This window comes from Rhipicephalus sanguineus, chromosome 2 (genome assembly GCF_013339695.2).
Source record: "Rhipicephalus sanguineus isolate Rsan-2018 chromosome 2, BIME_Rsan_1.4, whole genome shotgun sequence".
In the NCBI taxonomy this organism is placed as follows: Eukaryota; Metazoa; Arthropoda; class Arachnida; order Ixodida; family Ixodidae; genus Rhipicephalus; species Rhipicephalus sanguineus.
In genome coordinates, this window is record NC_051177.1 from 25,373,853 (window position 1) to 25,395,645 (window position 21,793).

Below are 21,793 nucleotides of genomic sequence, written 5' to 3' on the forward strand. Positions count from 1 at the left end.
GGTATACATGCTGCGCGGTGACTTTTTCCGGCGTTTAATGAAAGCCCGTGAAATACGAAATAAAACTACGAATAAAATGACCGATGATGCCGAAATTTCATTAAACCTTATACCCGCAGAGGTCTTTAACAGAATGCTCGGAGACCCAATTGACGTTGAAGAGACATTTATTTATTCATATTTTCACTCATTTCTTTTTATTGTTTGTCCAGTCTCGTTATCAAACGAGCACGTACGCATAAAAGCACACGCACACACAGAAACACACCGTACGTACAAATCCAATAGCGCTCGCACGACGGCTGCAGAAGAAAAAAAAAAAATCAACGAGCAGACGATCAACGCCGTTGCGTCGCGGTGGGTCTCGCAGACGACGTTGGGCGGTTTTTATAAATATATATTTCCACGCGGATAAAAAGACATCCAACGTCGTGCGATTGACCGTGCCTGCCGTCTCTTCGCCCCACCATGTTGGCGGTTAAAAAAAACAAAACAAAAGGAAGTGCAGAGTGCGCGCGGTACGTGCCATTATTGCAACTTCGAAAAACACACACAACGAAAGAAAAAGAAAGCGACACCTGGATTAGTTGTGTTAGACACAAGCAGCACCAATGTTATCTCGCCTCCACACAGTCTCGTGCGTACTAAAGAGCAGTGACACGCACGACAGCTACATGGCTCATGGGCAAAAAAAAAAAAAAAAAATCGCGAACCACGGTTCTTCTGGTACACGATAAAGCCGAACACAGCTGCCCCCGTTATATTGCGGGTAAGCTATAGGTGATAACCGAAGCTCTGCTTGTTACGCTCGGTTACAAACGCAAGATCTGTCATTACCTAGACATCTGCGCGACATTTTACGCCCATTTGGTGAGCAAACGCACAACACAAACCGTGGTGCAAAGAACACAAAAGAAACGCAGCTTGTCCGAACAATTACCAACGAACGTCGAGAATCCGATGCATACAGAGGTAACTTTTGCATCCCGTTGAATGGGGCGTATTTTACCGCAATGATCAAACGCGGATCACTTAAAACAACACCAATATAAACACTAGTAAACATTATGGAACAGGGATTCAAAAAGCAGAACAAGCGCAGTGTGTAGCGCGAACGAATTGCACTAAATGTTATTCCAAATCGGCAATACTTGCGCACGTTCTCTAGAGTGAGTGAGAAGAACAGCTTAGCAATGTAAGCAGCCTGCGTAGTAGGGCTCCAAACGTCGTTTAAGCATTCAAAACAAACTAAAAGACCTTCAGTACAAAGGCTCGTTCAAACAAATATCATTGACCATTGTACCAAACAGTGAGAAAACTAAATGCAAGCGGGAATCGCTACAGTGATGCAGTACATTCGTAATGCAATAATGCAGTGTATCCGGTGTCACAAAAACAGTTCACGTAGGGTGAAAGCCAAAGAACAAGCGATGACGTAGCCGCCTCACTGCATGCAGCCACAACACGTGCAGGTTTAAAAACAAACTATTCACTTTTATAATACATTTCCTCGGTCATTAGAGAGCCTTGCGAAAGAAGTCGGGCACACGTATTCTGTGCCTGAGGTCTGCGTATTGAGCGTAGGTGCCGAGATGCAGTAAGCGATGAACAAACTTAAGATAAAAAGGAAGGTACCAAGAAAACTGTGAAAAGAGATTTCTCTCCAGCATTTGGCTGAGTTCAGAAGTGTCGGGGTGTCGGCGCTCGACCTGAACGCCATCTTCGACTGGTTGTTTCAGAGCGGTCTCGCAGCACTTTGAAGTCGTGTAAGACGGCACTAAAGCTGTACTTCGAATACATGCGAGCCGTAAGTGATAAGAAAGCTTTGCTATACATATTTGGAGCAGGGTTAGCCTCGTAAGTCAGCCTACCTCCTGTTTTGCAAGACGTCACTAGCGCTAGCGGAGTGCACTAAAAAGGCAACCAGTCGAGGATGTGCTTGGTGTCTCGCAAGAATGAGTCCACTCTATAAAGTTGTTGTGAAAAGGCGGCGCTTAATCGGAAAGTGAGGGCGACGCCTTCGACATATGGCCGAGGGCACTGTGATGCCCAAAAGCGCGAAGCACAGCGCAGCGAAAGGCATGCGACACTCGATACATTGATTGAACGTAGGCGCGGTCACTGTCGAATACACAAGACCAACTCCGCCCTTGGCATTAAGCGGTTCCCACACGCGTCTTCTGCATCACTAACCAGCGCTCCGAACATTAAAGGAGCCGTTATTTGTCAGGATTGTCGCTGTCGGAAGATTAAACGTCAAAATGAAATGCAACAAATAGCGCGCGATTTTCTGGCCAGCACGAGAACCCCCATCGACCCCACCGTGCAAGCACTACCTTTATTATTCAAGGAAAACTCGACCATAGCGTAGCTAGCCCAATTAAGATTACTCTGCCCAGACGAGGAACTTCGAAAAAATTTGGAAATAACGAAAAAGAGATAATCACAGAAAGGAAAGAGGTGACGCGGTTAGGACCGTAAGGCAACAATATCAAAGCGAAGAAAAGCATTGCTCGGTCTTTCACCCATATCGCTGGTCGGCAACCTTCTCTTTCTCGGTCTTTATTTTTTTTCTCTCGCCTCTAACCCTCCTGCTAACAATCTTACCTTAGCTACTTGACGTTTGGAACGCAGGGAACGCACTTACACACACAGCAGAGGTACAGGGCGAATGGGTCCCGTGTTTCAACAGTTAACCATGCCACACCGAATGTGAGGCCCTTATAGAAATGCCGTTACCTTTATATACACACAGTTTGAATGACACATCATATCACGCCAAAGTACCGTTACCAGCGACGAAGTTAGTTCCGAAGTTTCGTACAGCTGTGTTCAATAAGTGGCATAGAGGTTGCTGAAATGAGTAACTTAGCGTGTCCCCTGGCACGAAACCTCGGTCGTAATAGACACTTTCCTTATATTACGCAGTGCATTTACGCCTAGCAATAGCAGGTTTAACAAAGCAGATTAATTAACGACAGTTCGAGAAGAGGTCTCATCTACCACTGCGTCTCCTTTTGGCGGCGTGGCATGAAGCTAATACGGCAACGACAATACCTATAAGTTATTTATCCTGAAAGATCTGTGCACCTTCCTACACCCCTCCTGGATTAGAGATCTCACTTGAACTTAAAAGGTAGGTACTGCGAATGCTTCCTTCTTTGCTCAAGAGACGACATTCGGCCGGATTTATCGGTCCTACAAGATTAGCGTTTCATGTTTATTCGTGGCAATGACAGCAATCGTTGCGTGCGTCGCAGTCACCTCCCGATAGCGGCACCACCGTTCCGGCTTGCAGACGACCCCCACACGATTACGACGGCAGGCTCAAGTGGGAGCCTGACGCCTCTGCGCGGGCGGCTGGTACAACTGCTGCTGCGGGCGCCCGTGTCCTCCGGCGTTGCCAAACGGTGGCTGGTGATGCTGTTGCTTGTGGTGCTGCGGTGGCGGCCTCTGGCGGTATCCGCCGTGTTCGTAGCCATCCGTCGGCGGCCGATGATGCTGCTGAGGCTGGTACTGCGGCTGATGATGATGGTGTTGCTGCTGGTGGTAATTGTGCTGCTGCTGCTGGTGATGCTGCTGTTGAGGCTGGTGATAGTAGTTTGGCTGGTGGTGCTGTGGCTGTTGGTGTTGCGGTTGCTGGTGCTGCTGCTGCTGAGGCGGCGGCTGCGAGGCAGCGGCATTGGCAGCCTCGCTCTGCATCATGGCCTCCAGGTAGCGGTAGTCCTCAGAGTCTCGGCTGCTGTTGAAATGTTGCTGCTGGTGTTGCTGAGGGGGCGGGCCGTGGTGACTGCCACCACCTCCGCCGCTGGCTGTGCTGCCGCTTCCCGCCGGACGGTGGTACTCCTGTCGAGACGAACTAGACTGGCCCTTGTCCTGCGCAAACGAAATTCGCGCACAAAAATTACAGACCTTCGGAGGATTTAAATATGTGTTCTTATATGTTCACTAATGTTAATATGTGAACGAAACCACTAGTAGTCTCCGTTGCTAATAAAATCATGGAGTATCTCAAAACACGTGGCTGCCTTGCTCAGTACTAGCAGCCCAGGTCCCCTATTCACGGGGTGGATCGCTTGAGCAATTCGTACGGGTAAAGCGCTGCCCAGACGTCACAGCCAATAAGTTATTAGCAAAGGTTACGGGCCAGCGCCGTGTAAATATTCTTTATGAACGAAAGTGGCTAGTTAATTCGCCTACGCATTTCTTTACGCCTGAACAACGAAAGCTTACGGTAATCTACCAGAATGTCAAATCAAGTAACATAGCTTGACCATATGCTGAACGATACACGCCGAAAGAAGGTGGAGACACAAACTCACAGTCGAAGGCTCAGACTAGAGCCAACATTGCGACAAGAAAACTTCTCAGAATGAAAGACGAAAACAAGTCTCCTTGGTGAAACCCCTGTGCCCGGATGATGCTTCTCTCGTTCATCCAGTGTTTATCAACTAAGGATCAATGACCAGACGCCCGCTGAACTAACAAAACTAACGATTTTGTCTCTAGTTATGGATTTTCAGTGCACCACACAGAATAGCAAGGCCAATAAAAAAAAAAAAAGGAACGCGTAGCGTCAGTCCCCATAGTACAGCGTTCACACGCAAGTTCGAATCTTCTTACCGAAACGACAGTTGCAATAATGCCCCAGGTAGAGGACAATGGTCCTTACCAAGAGGCTCTTGCATTTCCAGTGTGAGCGGCATACGCTTAGCGTGAATGTTAGCGTGGAGCTATGTTTACAAAAGGTGCTCACCCATTGGGCGAGCGACACGGTCTGCACGTCCGAGCAGAGCACCTCCTCGTGGTTGCCATAGTCGACGAACTTGACCACGCACGTGTTGCCGTTGGCCGACACCTCGTGTACCAAGGCCCGGTAGAACTGCGCAACGAAGCAAACACAGTCGATGCACGGAAAGACAAACATCCACTATATGCAACTCTTACACACACTCGTGTGTTTGTGTCCGTGTGTGTATGTGTAATGAAAAACGGTAGTTCATAGATTGAATGACTCTCAAACCATGATTGAAACACAGCAGCATACCGTGACAACTGCACAATGTGGGAGCGGTTCGAGACAAGGCAATGTGATGTGGAAGCAATATACTTAATATATATTCAAGTCTGCGCCACCTATCAAACAATCTAGCAATGCACAGCACGTTCTTTTATTTCTATTTTTATTTTATTATTATTTTTCTGCAATCGGAGAAGACGCCCCTTTGTACTTCGCTCGTCGTCTGCCCTCCTCCACCTTTTCCCCTTATCGGCCGCGTGAGGTGCGGTTTTCAAGTTGGCTGTTGTCATCGAATTTCAGCGGCACGTGGCACCGGTGAGTACCAGCACGAAGAAGGGAAGCGAAGCAGAACCGTCCGATTAGGAGAGGGAAAGCACCAGAGCGTGCCGAACGCTCTAAAGGGCGAGCGGATTCGCTGCATTGCGCAGCGCCGGTACATAAAGCAAGTAAATAAATAAATAAATGAACTGGCGGCTGCCAGAGTCAGTGCTCGTTTACATCTTACTCCGCGATCGAGAGTTTCAACAAGGTTACGTCACCGTTTCCCGAGCAACAACCTTCGCAATTGCACATACATGTACCCTGGAAACTACAAAAAGAACCACTTTTTATTTATTATTCATTTGGCCTGGAGCCACGCGTAGCTCACATTTATCCAAACAATAGGGGATCGAAATGCCAGTTTAAATGCAGGCACCTGAACTCGAGTGAAGGGCGGGGACAGAAAATAAAAACAACGGGATGCCAAGGAAGCACGTGTGACGAGACTGAAATAATGGAACGGATTTGCCATAGGCTTCCAAAGCAACGTCGAGCAGCCCCGCTGCTTTTATCGTAACTGGGAATATCCACGGCACGTCTCCTTTCGCCACAACACTGCCGCTCCCACTTCCGCGCACGCGCAGAGCTCTCGGATTGCATCTGTGGCGTCACAATGTAACTACTGCTGACTAGCAGTGCTCGGAGCCGTATGAGGAGCGCATGCGCGCACGTGTCAAGTTGCCGCCGCTGCCGCTGAAAAATCCGGCGGCAAACCGCCTTCGCCGGCAGCGTCTATCGCCAGTAACGCATAGCTTGGCCGCGCGAGCGTCGCGCCCAATCCTGAGCTTGGCTTTCCTATTGCGATAAAAGTCAATTCCGATAAAAGTCCATTCCGATCAAAAAAGGCGTGGAAGAGGATGTTGCATAACGGGCCGGTGTACAACGCTGCGCGCCTGGTAAACGAAAGCGCGCACATTCAACCGCAAGAGAAAAACAGAAAATGGCTTCGTCAGATCACTTTTCCAAGTTTTTCTCGGCTACAGGAGTTTCACGACTAAAACGAACGTCAAATATGTCAGTACAAAATACTGATGCTACGGTCTTTTGAAGGATAACACCCAGACACGAGGAAGTAGGAACTACTTCAGGAAAAAAAAAAAAAGAAAACACCTACTGCCACGTCGTCGTCCAAAACACATCGCGCGGCGAGCTCAAATTCGCACCATAAAACCCATGTCTTCGTATTCGAAATATACCAGGAGCCGGAAATTTTTGCCGACGACAGGTGGGCGTGGCTCTGCCTATATAAACGCGCTTGACATGCAGCCAGAACACGCGCAAATGTCGAAGGTCGCTGCAGAAACACGGGGAACAGAGAGCGAGTTATAGGATATCGCAACGCGATCTATACAAAACTGCAAGCGGAGATATAAGGCGGCGTAGAGAGATGCTTGAGAACCGAAAGGACAGACCTTCGTGGCACCACGATCCGCAGCGACAGAGAGCGTATCGATTTCTGTTAGACTGCACGCGTCTGGAAGCCAAGGCGCAGTGATACGGAAGGCTCTGCGCCAAGAAACTACCGATAGTGGCGTGGCAAGGCTTTTCTTTCGACTTTATTTCTTTCTTCATCACACTTGCATGCAGCTGCATGTGTACATCCCGGTGCCTGAAAGCAACGCCGTGCGTTATTTGAGCGCGCCTAAAGGACAGAATGGCGGAATACTTAAGAAAAAAAGTACAGAAGTAAAGACATGACTGTGGTAATCACATTCGATGTGCATACATATGGCATTGTCGTTGATGTAGAGCCACTTAAAATACTTATCTGTGCCCACCATTTGACTGAACGGCGACTCGACGACGCTTGGTCAGCGTTGTGAAAACGCGCTAAACGCCTCAACGTGCTGTCTTGCGCGGATGAAATTCAACAGGAAACCATCAGCGTCGTGGATGATGATGACGAAAACATTTGCTTATTGAACTGCAAAGAGAACGGGGAGGGTCCCTACACCGAGACTCCTATGATAGCCTCTGCGATAGCCCGGGCCCGCCGGACGAGCGCCCGACGGACCTCTGGGGCGCCGTCGCGAAGGGTGCCATCCCACTGCTCTGAGGTGCGGGTGTACCGAAGGATTAGTGGGAGGGGAGGGAAGTAGGCAGCGGTGACCTCTGCGGTGACGTGAAAGGTTGTGGGGATGGCACCACATCCTGGACAGGCGTCGCAATATAGCGGGTCGGGTATAATTTATGCATGAAGTGCAGATTTGGGAAAGTTCGGCGTGGAAAGAGCGCGCCAGCGCATGAATGCGTTTGCTTGCAGATACACCGCCCATCTGGAACCCGTCGCGCTTCGTATTAAAAAAAGAAGAATGAAAGACTGAACAAGCACGCCGCTTACTGCGCGTTACCGCAATGAATACATACCTGATCGCATCAATAGAATGCGTCGGTTACAATACAATATATACGCTCTCACGCTTTCGTAGAATTAAAAAAATAATAGTAATTCCTGTTTCACTATTTTTTTAACCGTCTCGAACAATATCAAAGCGGACATCACATGTGTCTGGATAAAGGAATCCTTTCACGCAAACTTCGCGTCAGTGCAAAGAACAGAGTATTTTGCAAGTGATGTCCCATTAGATGTCGTCGTAAACCCTATGGAATCAAGTAGATTGCCTGGACTGCAAAGAGCCGTGGGCGGCAAACGTCCAATGCGTGGAGATGTATGCGCAGACACGAGCGATATCGTACAAATACCAGCACGCCTCCGCAACCGCATTACGAGCCTGCAGAGTGCTCAGAAAACGACGTTAAGTGCATCTTTAGGGCAATGTCGCAGCAAAGTAAGGCTGATTCGGCAGTCACAGGTGTAGCGATTCCCCTTGGTGGTAAAACTTCGGCATTAATGACCGTATAATGCGGGCGCTGATACCTCTTCGAAGTCCGCCTTAGAAATGTGATCACGAGCGCAATCACACAGTATACTGATCGTCGAGACACAAACAGTCGCTGTACATGTACGAGTCCGGCCTGTAAAAACGCTGATGTTGCTGTTGTATGCTAGGTTGAATGACCTCCCGTGGTGGCCTATAGCAGATATATGTGTGGCATTGCTCTGGAAAGCACGAGGACGCGAATTAGATTCACTGCCACGGGGGCTGCATCTTAATGGCGGTGAAATGCGTGAACACCTGTGTGTTACGCTTTAGGTGCACGTTAAACAAGCTCGGCTGGTGCAAATGAACACGGCGTAGCTAAATAATCAGTACGATATACAGTTGGGCTATAGTTGGTCCTGCATTTTAACAAAGTAAGATTAGTGCAAATAAAGAGGGACACATAGGCGAATCAGACAAGGACAGGTGTTTCCTTGAAAAGGACAGGCGCTTCCTCGACAATCAAATCGTCGCTCTTGCACCGCACGTAACAGCCCCCCCCCCCCACCCCCCCACCCCCCCACACACACACTCCCAGCAAATAAAAATTACAATAACGTGCAACGTTTCTGATCATGTCATTGCGACACAGTTTCTCACCTGCATTTCGCACGGTTAGCACGACAATGTTGAAGTCGCCTCCCAATATCAAAGCCGCATTCGTCATTATAATATACAAACAATGTGGCCTAGATGTCCGTCAGGAGGGCGATATATTACAAGCTTTTTGCTTGTAAGAGCCACTCCATATATTGTGTTATAAATGAATATTGAGAAAGTATATTACGTACAATACCTTGCTTTACATTCATCTCCATCACTTGGTAAATTGTCACTGAGCACATTTTTCTCATCGCTTTTCTGGCTTCAATTGTGTGCTTTCCTCACATATAGTTGAAGCCATTAAAGACGCACCCATTGAGTCATTTATACTTCTTGCTATTGACTATCAATATATTTTCGTAGAATTCTACGCAGCTTTACAAGATGTTGATGCGAAGATGTTTCCAGGCCCCGAAGGCCGAATCGTATCGGTAGTGAATGCGGAAATTATAGTGCGTTTCTATAGGCTGCATTTCTGTAGTCTTTAGTGAACTTATGCTGATAAAAATTGAATATGCCACGAGATTTTTTCGGAGCAACGTCCACACACATGGCTTACTTGTATGTGAACTTGTCCCATGCGACCAGAATTTTATCCGGACTTTATAAACTGCCCAGCCTTTGAATGCACCTACTGCGAGCTTTAAAACGCAAAATTTCACCGTTACGCGTTCGTATCGCGTAGCTCGCCGTGAAGTGGCGCCCCCGTGCCATTAGTGATGGAACTATGACGCGGCGCTGCATACAAACGCGTCTTCATACGCGCCGCCTGAGAAGCCAGAGGAGAAAGCAAGTGGCTGTGAGCCAAATTCGGCTTGAGCAAGTCGAGACAAGTGCCAACCGAGTGCCGAGAAAGCGCGCGTAACCCTGCAGAGACGGCCGTGACCGGGTCGCACTCTCGATCCGTGACCCGGCGATGCTACGGGGCCGAGCACACGGTACACGCGTACGCGCCTTCGAGTGCGCAAAGAGAGGGGGGGGGGGGGGGGGGCTCTGGTGAAACAACGAGATGCGCGGGGTGATCAAGGGTGCCGCCGAACGCGTTCGACCCGCCACGCAACAGAGAAGACAACGCGCGCAAGCACCGGTCAACAGTGGCTGCACATCCGGCACGCTGCCTAGCGCGCGCAACCAAGGCCACGGCGTACCGATAGCGAGGTTCGAGAGAGCAGCAGAGAGCGCGTTGTCCCGCGGCCGCTGCGCGCGCCTCGGTACTAGAAGATCATCGCCGCTGCTGCTATTGTTTTTCGCCGGCGAGAAGTCGTCGACTCACTAAGCCTAATGAGGAGAAACTGCAGGCGAGCGTGGCGAAGTCGCTCTTCGTTCTCGTCGGTGCCCTTCCGCTCGCAGCGGCGGCACCCCGGCCGCGCAACCAGTTAGCGCGGGAACGCGCAGAAAGAAAGCATCGCGGCCGATGAGGAAGTCCTCGATGATCACACACCGCGGTTTGTGGCGCACGTGCTACGTAGACGGCGCAGTTACACGGCACAGCCCAAGGCCCGCAACCCGTCCCGGCAAAAGAAGCACGTCCCTCTTTTTGTTACGGCCTCCTTTGCGGTAGATACTGCTATCCGATCACTTCCCCGCGTCGAGAAAACAGGCGCTAACAACGGGGACCGCGAGTAATAGCATCTCACGCGCCTGTCCGGAGCAGAATGTCTCGTTCTCGCCGGGCCTCGGCTCTTCGCGAACAGGCCGTGTGTGGTCTAATGAAGCATCGATGACTCCTCTCCTGCGCAGTCGCCTAAAGGCTGCTCGGCTTCCTTCTTCCTAAACAAGAGAAGTAAGTCCCCTCCGGATACTAGAGCAACAGCGGAAGGATCGGTGACTAACCTCACGTAACTTCGGTTGGTTAAAGGGCGTCAAGTTTTACTATACAAAAGGCGGCATGCAGCCAATGCGGACTAATGGGGGCCAAAGCAAGAAAGGCACATTCCTTTCGGTACACCCGCGCTTGTGTTTCGTCGTTTCTTCTTCTTATGCCTTTGTTATTTCCTTCGCGCTGTGTGTAGAGTTCCCTTATAACGACAGAAATTTGAGCGAAGATGGTAAAGGTCCGTACCTGGAAGTTAGGCACCGATGACACGGACACAAACTCTGATAATAATAATAATAATAATAATAATAATAATAATAATAATAATAATAATAATAATAATAATAATAATAATAATATCTGGGGTTTAATGTCCCAAAACCATGTTATGATTATGAGGGACGCCGTAGTGGAGAGTCCCTCCCTGTCCTGGCTACGGGCCTTGCTGGCCCTAATGTGTGCTACGAAAGGCAGACGCACGCACACGAACACGACGTCTAATTTTAGATCGTCGCTGTATGTTCGTGGACTTAAACCTTGCGACGGCGACTGCACGCAGAAACAATGAGCTCGCGCATACTAAATGGACAGTGAGCACATCAGGCATGACCGGAATACAACTTGTAAGGGCGTACTACTACCATTGTCTGTCAACTAAACGCCGCTTTTTTTTTTTTTTTTCAGTCAGGCAGCAGCGGCTTGTGGGCTTCGCGAATGTTCGGCCATCTTCCCGGAAAACCAAAGCAAGTATTCGGCGAAAGCGCAGCGGAGAACGACGCGACCTGAAGTCACAAACGCCAGAAACTGGACATACCATTCGATGTCGCCGTCGACGTCATTTTCGGAATACGCATTGCTTTTCATTCCTCCGTTCAATCAGAACGCCGACACCAGAGCAATGGAACAGCCGGTCCTGATGTAGTTCACATTTTCCCGTTCTTCGACAATTATCGAACAACAAACTGCAGCTCAATGATCGAACACCAAACTGCAGCACAATGATCAGCCTTCCACTCTGCTCAAGCGACCCCGATAAAACGATGTTGAAACGTATGCCTGTTATATTCTTAGTAGAATAATTGTTGCAATACAAACGTACGCCATTAGTAAAGTCGATTGTATTGGTACCCCCAGCCTTGAAAGCTTTCCGCATCCAACGTGGTTTTGCACTGCCTCCGGGATCGGATGAGTTGGAAGCTTTCTGCGCCTCACGTGGTTTTGCAATGCCTCCGTGATCGGCCTACTTTTAAGGAACCGGCGACGTCGTGTGACGACGTCATCATGTGACGTCACGTCAGGTGAGGTTATAGTGACTTCACGATGATGCCACAAATTTTGGCGGCGTGTGACGCATCATATGATGATTTTTTACATCACTCGTGTTGACGCCGCCGTCGCCGCCGACGGTCTCTTTTCGCGTTTGATGAGGCATCTAAGGCCTTAATAACTGCTGCAGTGCTCCCGAACTGTTCCTGCTATGCGCGCACGGGTACCTTTGAAAGAATATGAAAAGATCGAAATCAGCCTGGTCGGTGTACGGAGTGAGCCGTGTGCTCTTGGTATAATTTCAAAACCCAAGCCGGAAAAACTGACTCGCACGGGCATCGCACGTTCGCGCAGGCACGAACCTGCTCAACACAAGCGCAGTGAACTCCGCCGAAGCAACTCGCTCGCAAGGCACGTCTTGCGAGGACGGAAAGGGCAACGGAGAACAAAACAATGACCTGTCCTCCGCCAGCTTTTTCCGGACCGCTCATCTATACGCCACTTCCATTTGAACTATGCAGCAATGTGTAAGCTGCGAGCTGTACTGAAGCAGTCATACGTGCGCTGATTAAAGAAGGTTCGTGTCTCAGAATTTCCCGCAACGCAGGCCTCACCAACCGCCCCCACCACAAGCCAGTTTTAATATATCCAACACACACGCTAATTTGCACAGTTTTCATTATTTCGTTTGTTTTACATCCTGGCATGGGGCCGGACTTTCTATATACTCCGTTTCGCACCGACGCTCTACAGATCGCACACATATCTGGTACAGCCCGAAAAAGCTGTTCAAACGCTTATTGGGATAAAAAGATTCCACACCAAAAAATTACATCCATCATAGCGGGAAAGACAGGAGAGCGGTTAAAAACTGAACGTTTATTGGAGCTTACATGCGTGATGCAGTGCGCTTTGCAAGACAGACCTTAAAGGCCAACTCCGGCGATTTTTCGAGGTCGATGGATCTCAATGAAATTCGCTGGGTACGTTCCTTTGCACGTTTCCGTCATTTATGCCAAATTACAGGCTTGAGACATGCGCAGATTGTTTGCAAATGAATTTTAAAGATTGTGTGCAAACGCCCTCCTGGCTTCCAACAATTATTGGCAACGTTGCGTCTGTGACGTTAGTGTTGGGAAGGCGGCGGAAGTGACGCAGCCGAGGGCACCGCTAACTTCGGCCGCTACAGCGAGCGTCTGCTGTGCTGGCCGAGACACTGTCATTATCAGACGCGGCACTGTCAGTCGCAGACATTACAGCTGATGCGCGGCGTGCTCACCTCTCCACTGTGCGCCTGCTCGTCCCGGCTGTCACAGTTTTCATACTCCGCGCCGCGTGACCGGCATGCGTTGCACGACTTCCGGTTCGTTAATAACAACGTCTACGTCATACGTAGACAGTACACTCGGTTGGGTTTCGGTTTCGGTGTTGCGCTTTTTTGCTTATTTAAAATTATTCTCCAATTTGCCGAGTATTTCTGCTATCGGGCCCGTAACAGGAGCGTCTCAGGAACATAAAAGCACCATTACTTTGACATGGCCAAAAAATCGCCGGAGTTGGCCTTTAAAGGGACACTAAAGGCAAATAACAATTTATGTCAGAGTGAAAGCCCAATGTATGACAACTTCTAAAACGGCAATATTATCAACAGCAGTGCCCTACTTACCGAGAAATTAAGCTAAATGTATCACATGATGAGCGCCACGAGTGGGACATTTTCGAAGTGATCCCGATGACGTAGGGAAGTCGGCCTACAATAAATCACTAGTAATCGAACTAGCAGCAGTAAAAAAAGAACATTCCGAGCATCAAAAGACGTAATAAAATGCTGTTTGTTCGTTTCCGCTTGATTCATGGAAAACAAAACCTCCGTGGCGTTGCCATGGGGAACGGCGTGCGTGGTTCAAAGGTTCCGTTTTCGCCGAGCTGTGCCTCGCCCGTCTCAGTGGTAGTTTCGGGATCGCGTACTGCCGTGCGTGTTTTGCGCGCTCGTGAAAGTCGCTCTGACAGGAAGTTCGACAAAATGCCGCATGCGTGTGATATTGCCGGATGCCCGAATGGTGCACAACGCCAGCGCTGCAGCAAGGAAACCGGTGTCTTTTCACTGGGTGCCGCGGAATGAACCCTTACGCTCGAAGTGGCTTAGTGTCATGCCATTGCGCCAGTGTGCTAAACAGTCAAAACCTCTGCGTGTGTGCTCGCTGCACTTTCGTACTGAGGATTACGAGACCAACCGCAACTTGGTGACGGCTTTGAATCTGCCCATCTGAGCAAGTCTTTGCCGCAGCGCCGTTGTTGCTACTGCGGGTCCCGCTACTTCCGCTCGGCTGCTACTAGTGTCGGCGGCCGCGCAGTAAAAGCGGGCAACGTTGGGCACAGCAGCAGTGACGTAGGAGAGTCGTATTTTCAGGCGGGAGATTTGAAGCGTGCTAACGCGATGCGGACCACTAAAAACGTGATTTTGTTTCAAAATAAGCACTTCCTTGGCACAAAAGCAGCGCTACGAGGTTTCTGGACCGCTATTTCAACAATAAACGTCGACTTAATATTTGCCTTTAGTGTCCCTTTAAGCGCATCTCTCTCTCTCTCTTCCCGCAACCTTCAAGCATTTTCACCCTCATGGCATAACGCCATACAGAGAGCCTCTGTCACTCAAGAAAGCAGCTTACGCGGAACGATGGTCGAATGGACCTCTCTTTCTCATCCTATTATGTAGAAGTCATTGGAAGCTAAACTCGCAGGCTTTAAACCGCGAGCCTGTCTTTGCAGATCGCCGTCGACAGCGCGAAATGTGAGCGCCGCACGAGCAGTTCACCGCAGAAAAAACACAGTGCATGCGTTCACGTTAGTACTTGGAGAATCGAATCTGGTAGAATTATATAAGTATCCCCTATGCTGCACGGTAATAACCACAAAGAGAGCAAGGAGCGGGCAACAACAGCCAACCCGCGCCGACAAGCCATCATAAGCGAGAAGCAGCAACGTGCGCCAGTATGCTGTATGCTCTCCACATCGCGGAAAAGCAGGTTTTCATTTCCAAGGACGCCGCACCCGGGACGGCCGTGCGCCCTCGCCCGACGCGCATCTTCGCAGCAGCAGTGCATGGAACGCGTTGGGAATGTACAAGGATTAGTAGAGACTTAAGTTGAGGCACGCGGGGTGCAGCACCACGCGTCACTTCTTGCGACGCGTGTGTAGACGACACTGTGAATAATACAACGATCCCGCAAGTACTTGAGGTTCTTACGGGGCAAAAAATGTGCCCTAATGCGCGGACGAGATCAAAAGAAAATTGCGGATTGTTGCACGGGCGAGCAAGGGCTTATGAGTGGAAAAGTGTGGTGGAAAGTGTGGATGCAAATAAAAAAAGCTCGAGCGCCTAACAACAGTCACTCATCTCCAATGCGTTACACCACGCGCGCTTAAGAAAACAAAGGAAAGTAAACACACACAGGCGCATGCTGATTCAAGTGAACATATGACTCCCCCTTTATCGCGCACTTGTGCTCGTCACGACGAACAGCTTACAGTGATTAATATTAACCCAAACCAAATTCTACTGAATGATCATTCGAGGGTACGCACGAAAATAAGAACAGAAAAACGTCCCATACACTCGCGCACTTGTGCTCGTCACGACGAACAGCTTACAGTGATTAATATTAACCCAAACCAAATTCTACTGAATGATCATTCGAGGGTACGCACGAAAATAAGAACAGAAAAACGCCTCATACACTATAGTGACATATATAGTTTTGGGGCGAACACGTCAAATATTGTTCGAACTGCAAGCACAGCTATTGCCGACTCGGACTTAAAGCCTCGCTATCATGGTGAGGCTTTACGACCGAAAACTGGGGCATGCGAAATTTATCAGTATAACGCCGCAGCCCAATCTTGAGTCATTCGGGGTTGAAGAGCATCAGGAACCACAATCTGGCGGTTAATTTACTCGTTTCCTCGAGTTGACTTGAATTTGCCTGCCCGCCAGCCGGAGAGGATTCTTCGATCTCGTATACTGCAGTGACATTCTTATATTAAGACAACTCGAATTTCCATGTGAATCGGAATCTGCACAACCGCTCGTTCAACGTGTCTCCGAACGAAAAACCGAACTGATACGGGCTTGATTTGAACAACTCGAGCTTTAGAGATTTCGACAACCTGCTTTTTCTCGCTCTTGCGTAAAGGCTGCTATGGCAGAGAAGAGATTGCATACACCAGTGTTGTACAAAACGGCGTTCCAAGGAACGACGTTCCAGGAACTAGTTCCTTTTTGGAGGAACGGAGGAACGCCACCGTTCCATTAAGGATCGGTGGAACTGTAACGGTAACTCGTTACGTTTACGTAGGAACGGCGGAGGGAACGGCGTTCCTTCTGTAAACGTTCCTCGACATTGAACAGGCGCCCGCACACAGCACATCATGCAGGACAGGGTGGATGGGCGACCGCGTGAGGCTCAAGAATCTACCGCTCGTCTGTCACTTGACCATGCTGCATCCTGGTTTTCACTTTAAGGCGCCCGCCGAGGGCGCAGGGAAGCACGCGATGTCATGACCGACCACGCGCGGGAGGAACAACGGATTTTTTTTTTCTTGTTTGAGCCAGTCTGACAGCAATCATGGGCCGTTCTTGAGTGTAGACACACCTTAGAGAACTTTTATTTGACATTCGAGAATCATCGAACCCCACTGTAAGGCTGCCGCCAGGAAAGGGCACGCAGTTTTTTTACCTCGGTGACCTTTTTGTTCTGCCAACTCGAAAGTAGCCTTTGTGTGTGTGTGGTGTGTGTGTGTGTGTGTGTGTGTGTGTGCGTGTGCTGTGTGTGCGTGTGTGTGTGTGTGTGTGTGTGTGTGTGTGTGTGTGTGTGTGTGTGTGTGTGTGTGTGTGTGTGTGTGTGTGTGTGTGTGTGTGTGTGTGTGTGTGTGTGTGTGTCGGCATAGGGAAAAACGGGGGAGCCGACTTACCGTAGTCGAGGCGCCTACGCGTGGTTCCGCGGAGTTTTCGAACGGCGCGAATCATCGTCGCGAATCTGGTGTTTGACGCGCATTGGACAGGGGAGCCAATCACAACTCCAGAGGCCGCAGAAAATGAGTGAAGCACCGACGTGCAACTTTTATTATAGTTCAGTTCAACAGCCGCCGCACCGATATCGTCTGTCATGCAATAAACGATACGCGTACATCCAGCGCTACATTGTTGTTGCTCCCGCTGAGCCTGCCCTCGCCCCTACGACCATGGCTGACTTGTCCCTATTTGTGTACAACACGGCAGTACCCTCAAGCACTTGATGGGACGGCTCTTCAACATTGCCAACGAAGTGCTGAAGAGAAAACAGGTTCCTTACTCGGATACCAACATCGATATGCGACTCTTGCTGAGTGCGAACAAGGGATTTACGAAGTTGCGAATATGTATCCTGGACATTATTTTCTACTCACACTGCGGTATTGAATCAGCACTCATTAAACGCCTGTGTGTTGTTCTTTTCAATGTGGTTTCCTGTGCAGCGAACTTATTTATATTGGTGCATGTGTGGGAATTTCTGTTCGAATATCCGAAGCTCAGTATTATGACGGCGCATTTGGAGACTGACGTGGATAGTGCCCCATATGTGTTGCACTTGTAATAGACGAGCACGAAAGTTGCTGTTAGACGTCTGTAGTATGCCGGCGGCCTATAAAAAAATTTGTCTGGGAGCGTTTCTTTAGGTTCACTTTATCTAAATTTAAAGTACTGCCGGCGATGTCATATTCGCAAAATATGTAGCTCGATGTTAGCTTGAAATTGCTCCCCTTATTTTGCCTCGGTATTATCCATCACTATATTTTGATTCAAAAAAATTCAAATGTAACGTAAAAGTAACGACACGTTCCAATTTTCGAAAAGTAACTGGAACGCGTTCCTTTCGCATTGAAGGAACTTGTAACGGGAACTCGTTCCAAGATAGAAAAGGAACGCGGAACGAGCCTTCGTTCCAGTTTTATAGGAACGTGTTCAACACTGGCATACACACACGTGCCAACCCAAGAGCGTTTCTTTCCTGACATCTTCGGCAACGCGAAACACGAGCGCCGCACGAGTTGTACAGCACACGTTGCGTGAAGAAACGCAGTGCACTCGCACACGTTCGTTCTCACTCGTATCGACTCTGGCGTAGGCCCGTGACTCAAATGCGGATGCCACATTTCGAACTCGCTCTTGCACAGTTCTGGTATCAAGTGCTACTGGCCCATCGTTCGTTTCTCTCATTTTTGTAGCGCAAAAAAAAAAAAACTGTGCTGCGGAAAACAATCGTTACACAAACGAGCTTTCGGCGGTCCATGATCATGCTATATAACGCGAGCCCACTGAGCGAATCGGTGATGTTGCCAATACATATGCTGGGCCTGCATGGATACTTTCCAAACTAAGCACAAACTCTTCGACCGCTAAGTTCTACTAAGGTGCTTTCCAGCTTGCCCAATTCCAAATTCGGCAAGGCTCCGCTCATCTGCCCCTTTGTAGGGACAGAGCATTACATAGTTCTCGTTGCCCTTTCATAATCGTATAAACCGCGTACCATAGGTTCAATGCCAATTTCCGCAGGAAATTCGCGACACACAAAGGGGGAAAACCCTTTCAGCGCCAAGATGAAAGACACCAGTATACGCACTGCGACGCAAAGACATCAACTAACAATAATAATTGTATTTGTCTTTCAAGTATAAAGCACAAAACAAGAGAAAAAGGAAATAATCGAAGCAAGAAAACTCCCGCACCGACGCCGCAAATACAAAAACGAGCAATTAGTACCACACGACAACACAGCCGCAGAGCTGAAAGAAAAGCTGCTGTGAGAGACCTTCGTAGATACTTTTTTCACCGTCCAGCGAAACTCGAGGCAGGGAAATCCCCGGTGAAGGAATAACCGGCAATGGTGTCGACAAGCTGAAAACACCACTGACGGTGGTGAGAAATCAGGTTTTTAGGAGTCTTCTAGCACTTGTGCCACGGTAAAGTGATAATAACCAAAAGAAAGAAAAAAAAATGTCGCCCGACATACGCGATCGATCGCAAAGCTCTTGCTCATTCGAAACACCATCTAAGCCACTCCGACACAGGTAAACTGAAAGGTCAAGACAGGCCGGGTTTTCCAACAAATAAATGGTTCAGATCAGTGAATGCAGATGATTTCCGGGGTAGCCTCTCACTTCCTGCCCCCCCCCCCCCCATCTGTGCCCCCTAAACACTAAACACACACACACACACACACACACACACGCACACACACACACACACACACACACACACACACACACACACACACACACACACACACACTTTTTGAAATATAAATATTATGTTCTCTTCCATCCAAGTGTTCTTTCCCATTTCCATGGCAATATGTATGCATGTGGTTAATGGCAAGCAACAGCGATGATTAGCTACTGCACACTTTGAATACATAATCAAAATTGAAGGTAATAAGTGATATTCGATTTTAACTTCAATTAACAATGACCTTAATGAATTCTTAGTATATTTCAGTCTGTGGGCCTCCACTGGAGTGTTTAGCGGTGTTGGGATTTGGTGTTGGGGGGGAATAGTGGAGTAAAAGTCACATTGATGACAGTATTACTTACTTATAGACACGAATAGTAACTTGCTCAGTTCACCCTTTTTATGAACGACACTAACAAGTAGTTAACCAACATTAATAAAAACTCACAGGGTCCCTTATGCCTTCACCTAAGACGACTCGAAGGCGAAAGCCATCTTCTTTTTCTTCCCAGTCGATGTATTTAAAGCCACTGAATCAGGTGCTTTAGATATATTTATCCTGCCCCGCCACCCTCCGAAAGCTTTCTGCACCTAACGTGGTTTTGCACTGCCTCCGTGATCGGCCCACCTTTGACCAAGCTACAATGTCATGTGATGACATCATTATGTGACATTACACGACGCGACGTCATAATGACGTCACAAATTGTGGCGATTTGTGACGTCGTGATGACGTCATATGGCGACGCCATCCCGTGATGGTTCTTTGCATCACTCGATCGCGTTGTCCCCAACGCCGCGGGACGCCGAAGCCGACGGTCAGTAAATTTGCGCGTTTGATGAGGCATATAAGGCTTTCGTCTTAAAATAATTACCGGGCTTTCACGTCCCAAAACTACGATATGATTATGAAAGACGCCGTAGTGGGGGGCTCCAGAAATTTCGACCACCTGGGGTTCTTCAACGCGCACCTACATGTAAGTATACGCGGGTATCCAGCATTTCGCCTTCATCGAAATGCGGCCGCCGCGGCCGTGATTCGATCCCGCGACCTCCGGTTCAGCAGTCGAGCACCATAACTACTAGACCAATAGGGCGGTAGTTAGCCAACATTAGTCAGTGATGGTGCTATGCGAGTAATTACGGTATTTGAATTAGGTCAGAAAGTATCCTCGACAAGATGCATAAACCCCGTTACAAAAAGTGAGCGGAGGAGGTGCAGGAAGACATATTCAAAACCATTAGGTCGCCGAGCAGAGTCTTTGGAGATATACAAGAGAGCGACTATGTCAGCGTAACCCCCCCCCCCCCCCCGAAGACAGCTACCGAAGTTTGCCATAGAACAATAGAACAATACAACAAGACCCATTACGTGTCTATTTAGACGACGAATACACAGTTTTCAAGGTCTGATGTAAACGCGAAATGAGCGCCTGACAAAGCGTCTCAAACCCTTCCCAGCAGGTGATACACCATTGGCGTAGCCAGGGGAGGCGGGGTTAGGAGTTCCACTCCCCTTCCCCACCCCCCACCCCCTAACTTTTTTCAATTTTGCACGCACACATACAAACGCACGCACGAACATAATAAAGTATGACAGAACCCCTCACCCCCTCGGAAAAAAATTCTGGCTACGCCCCTGCGGCAACTATATTTACTCAGCGAGGCGAAATAGTAATAGTAAAAATAAACTGAACATTCAGAAAATGTGAATCATACATGATAAAACAACGAGTAGTTCCATCAAGTGCGTGCATGGCCTCGTGTTTCCGTATTTACTTACGCTATGGGAGAGAGCCTGTAACAGGTATAGTCAAGCGCAATTTATTATCACACAGACTCCTTTCCCGCACAACGCGCGGTGGGATGCGCCGCTGCTCCATTGGTGTCCCCGTTGCTGCCCTCTTTTTCGTCGCGGACTAAACAGAAGCCACTCTCGCGGAGCCGACGGGAATTGTTTCCAATGTCGACAGTGCGCTGCATGCCTCGTCTGCTAATTAAACCAGGCGTGGAAACAATCGACACGAACGAACAACCAGGAAAAAAAAAGGGTGAACCGACCGTGAGTACAGAGGCCTAGTTGTGTTTTCCTAATAAGTTTCCTAAGCGGAGCTGTTGTAATAGGTGCCAGCAGATTGTATACTACTTCTTAATTGCTTATATTCGTGGAGTACGTGTACAACGGCGCCGGTGCATTCCGAACCAATTAGGGAAGCTAATTCACGACTGTCTCGGCTTTCAGAAAGTTAATTGAAATTGTTACTGCGTCACTAATCAGTTTAGACTGATCGATTATTCTGGGGGAACTGTATTGTCTCCAAATTCGCCATTGTAGGTGCGTTACTAGAACAGCAAATGAAGGTCAAAGTTTCGTACTGCAATGTAGCGCCGATAATTGAGCACCTGTATTTAAGTGTTCGCGCTTTGGCCATACTGTCTTCTGTATACTAAATATCTGTAATGTTACCCAACTTTTAATAATGACATTCCGATTCTGAATAATACCTCCTGAAACTTGCTGCGTTATGTATCTGGTTTCTTGAAAACACAATATAAATAATTTTTTCCGATGAAGGATTACGTAGGCTCTAGCAGGCACCGCCAAAATCTGTGACGTC

General features: G+C 48.7%; 1 protein-coding gene across 1 annotated transcript in view; it reads right to left on the bottom strand.

Moving 5' to 3' along the window:
- Positions 1 to 1,360: 1,360 nt before the first annotated feature.
- Positions 1,361 to 21,793, bottom strand: part of LOC119382573 (tudor domain-containing protein 3) — a 134,605-nt gene continuing 114,172 nt past the window's right edge. The window contains exons 12-13 of the mRNA XM_037650334.2: positions 4,757 to 4,882; positions 1,361 to 3,876 (exon numbers count right to left, since the gene is read on the bottom strand). Coding sequence (XP_037506262.1) covers positions 3,328 to 3,876; positions 4,757 to 4,882 — 675 coding nt within the window. The 3' untranslated portion in view covers positions 1,361 to 3,327. The remainder of the gene's footprint in view (positions 3,877 to 4,756; positions 4,883 to 21,793) is intronic.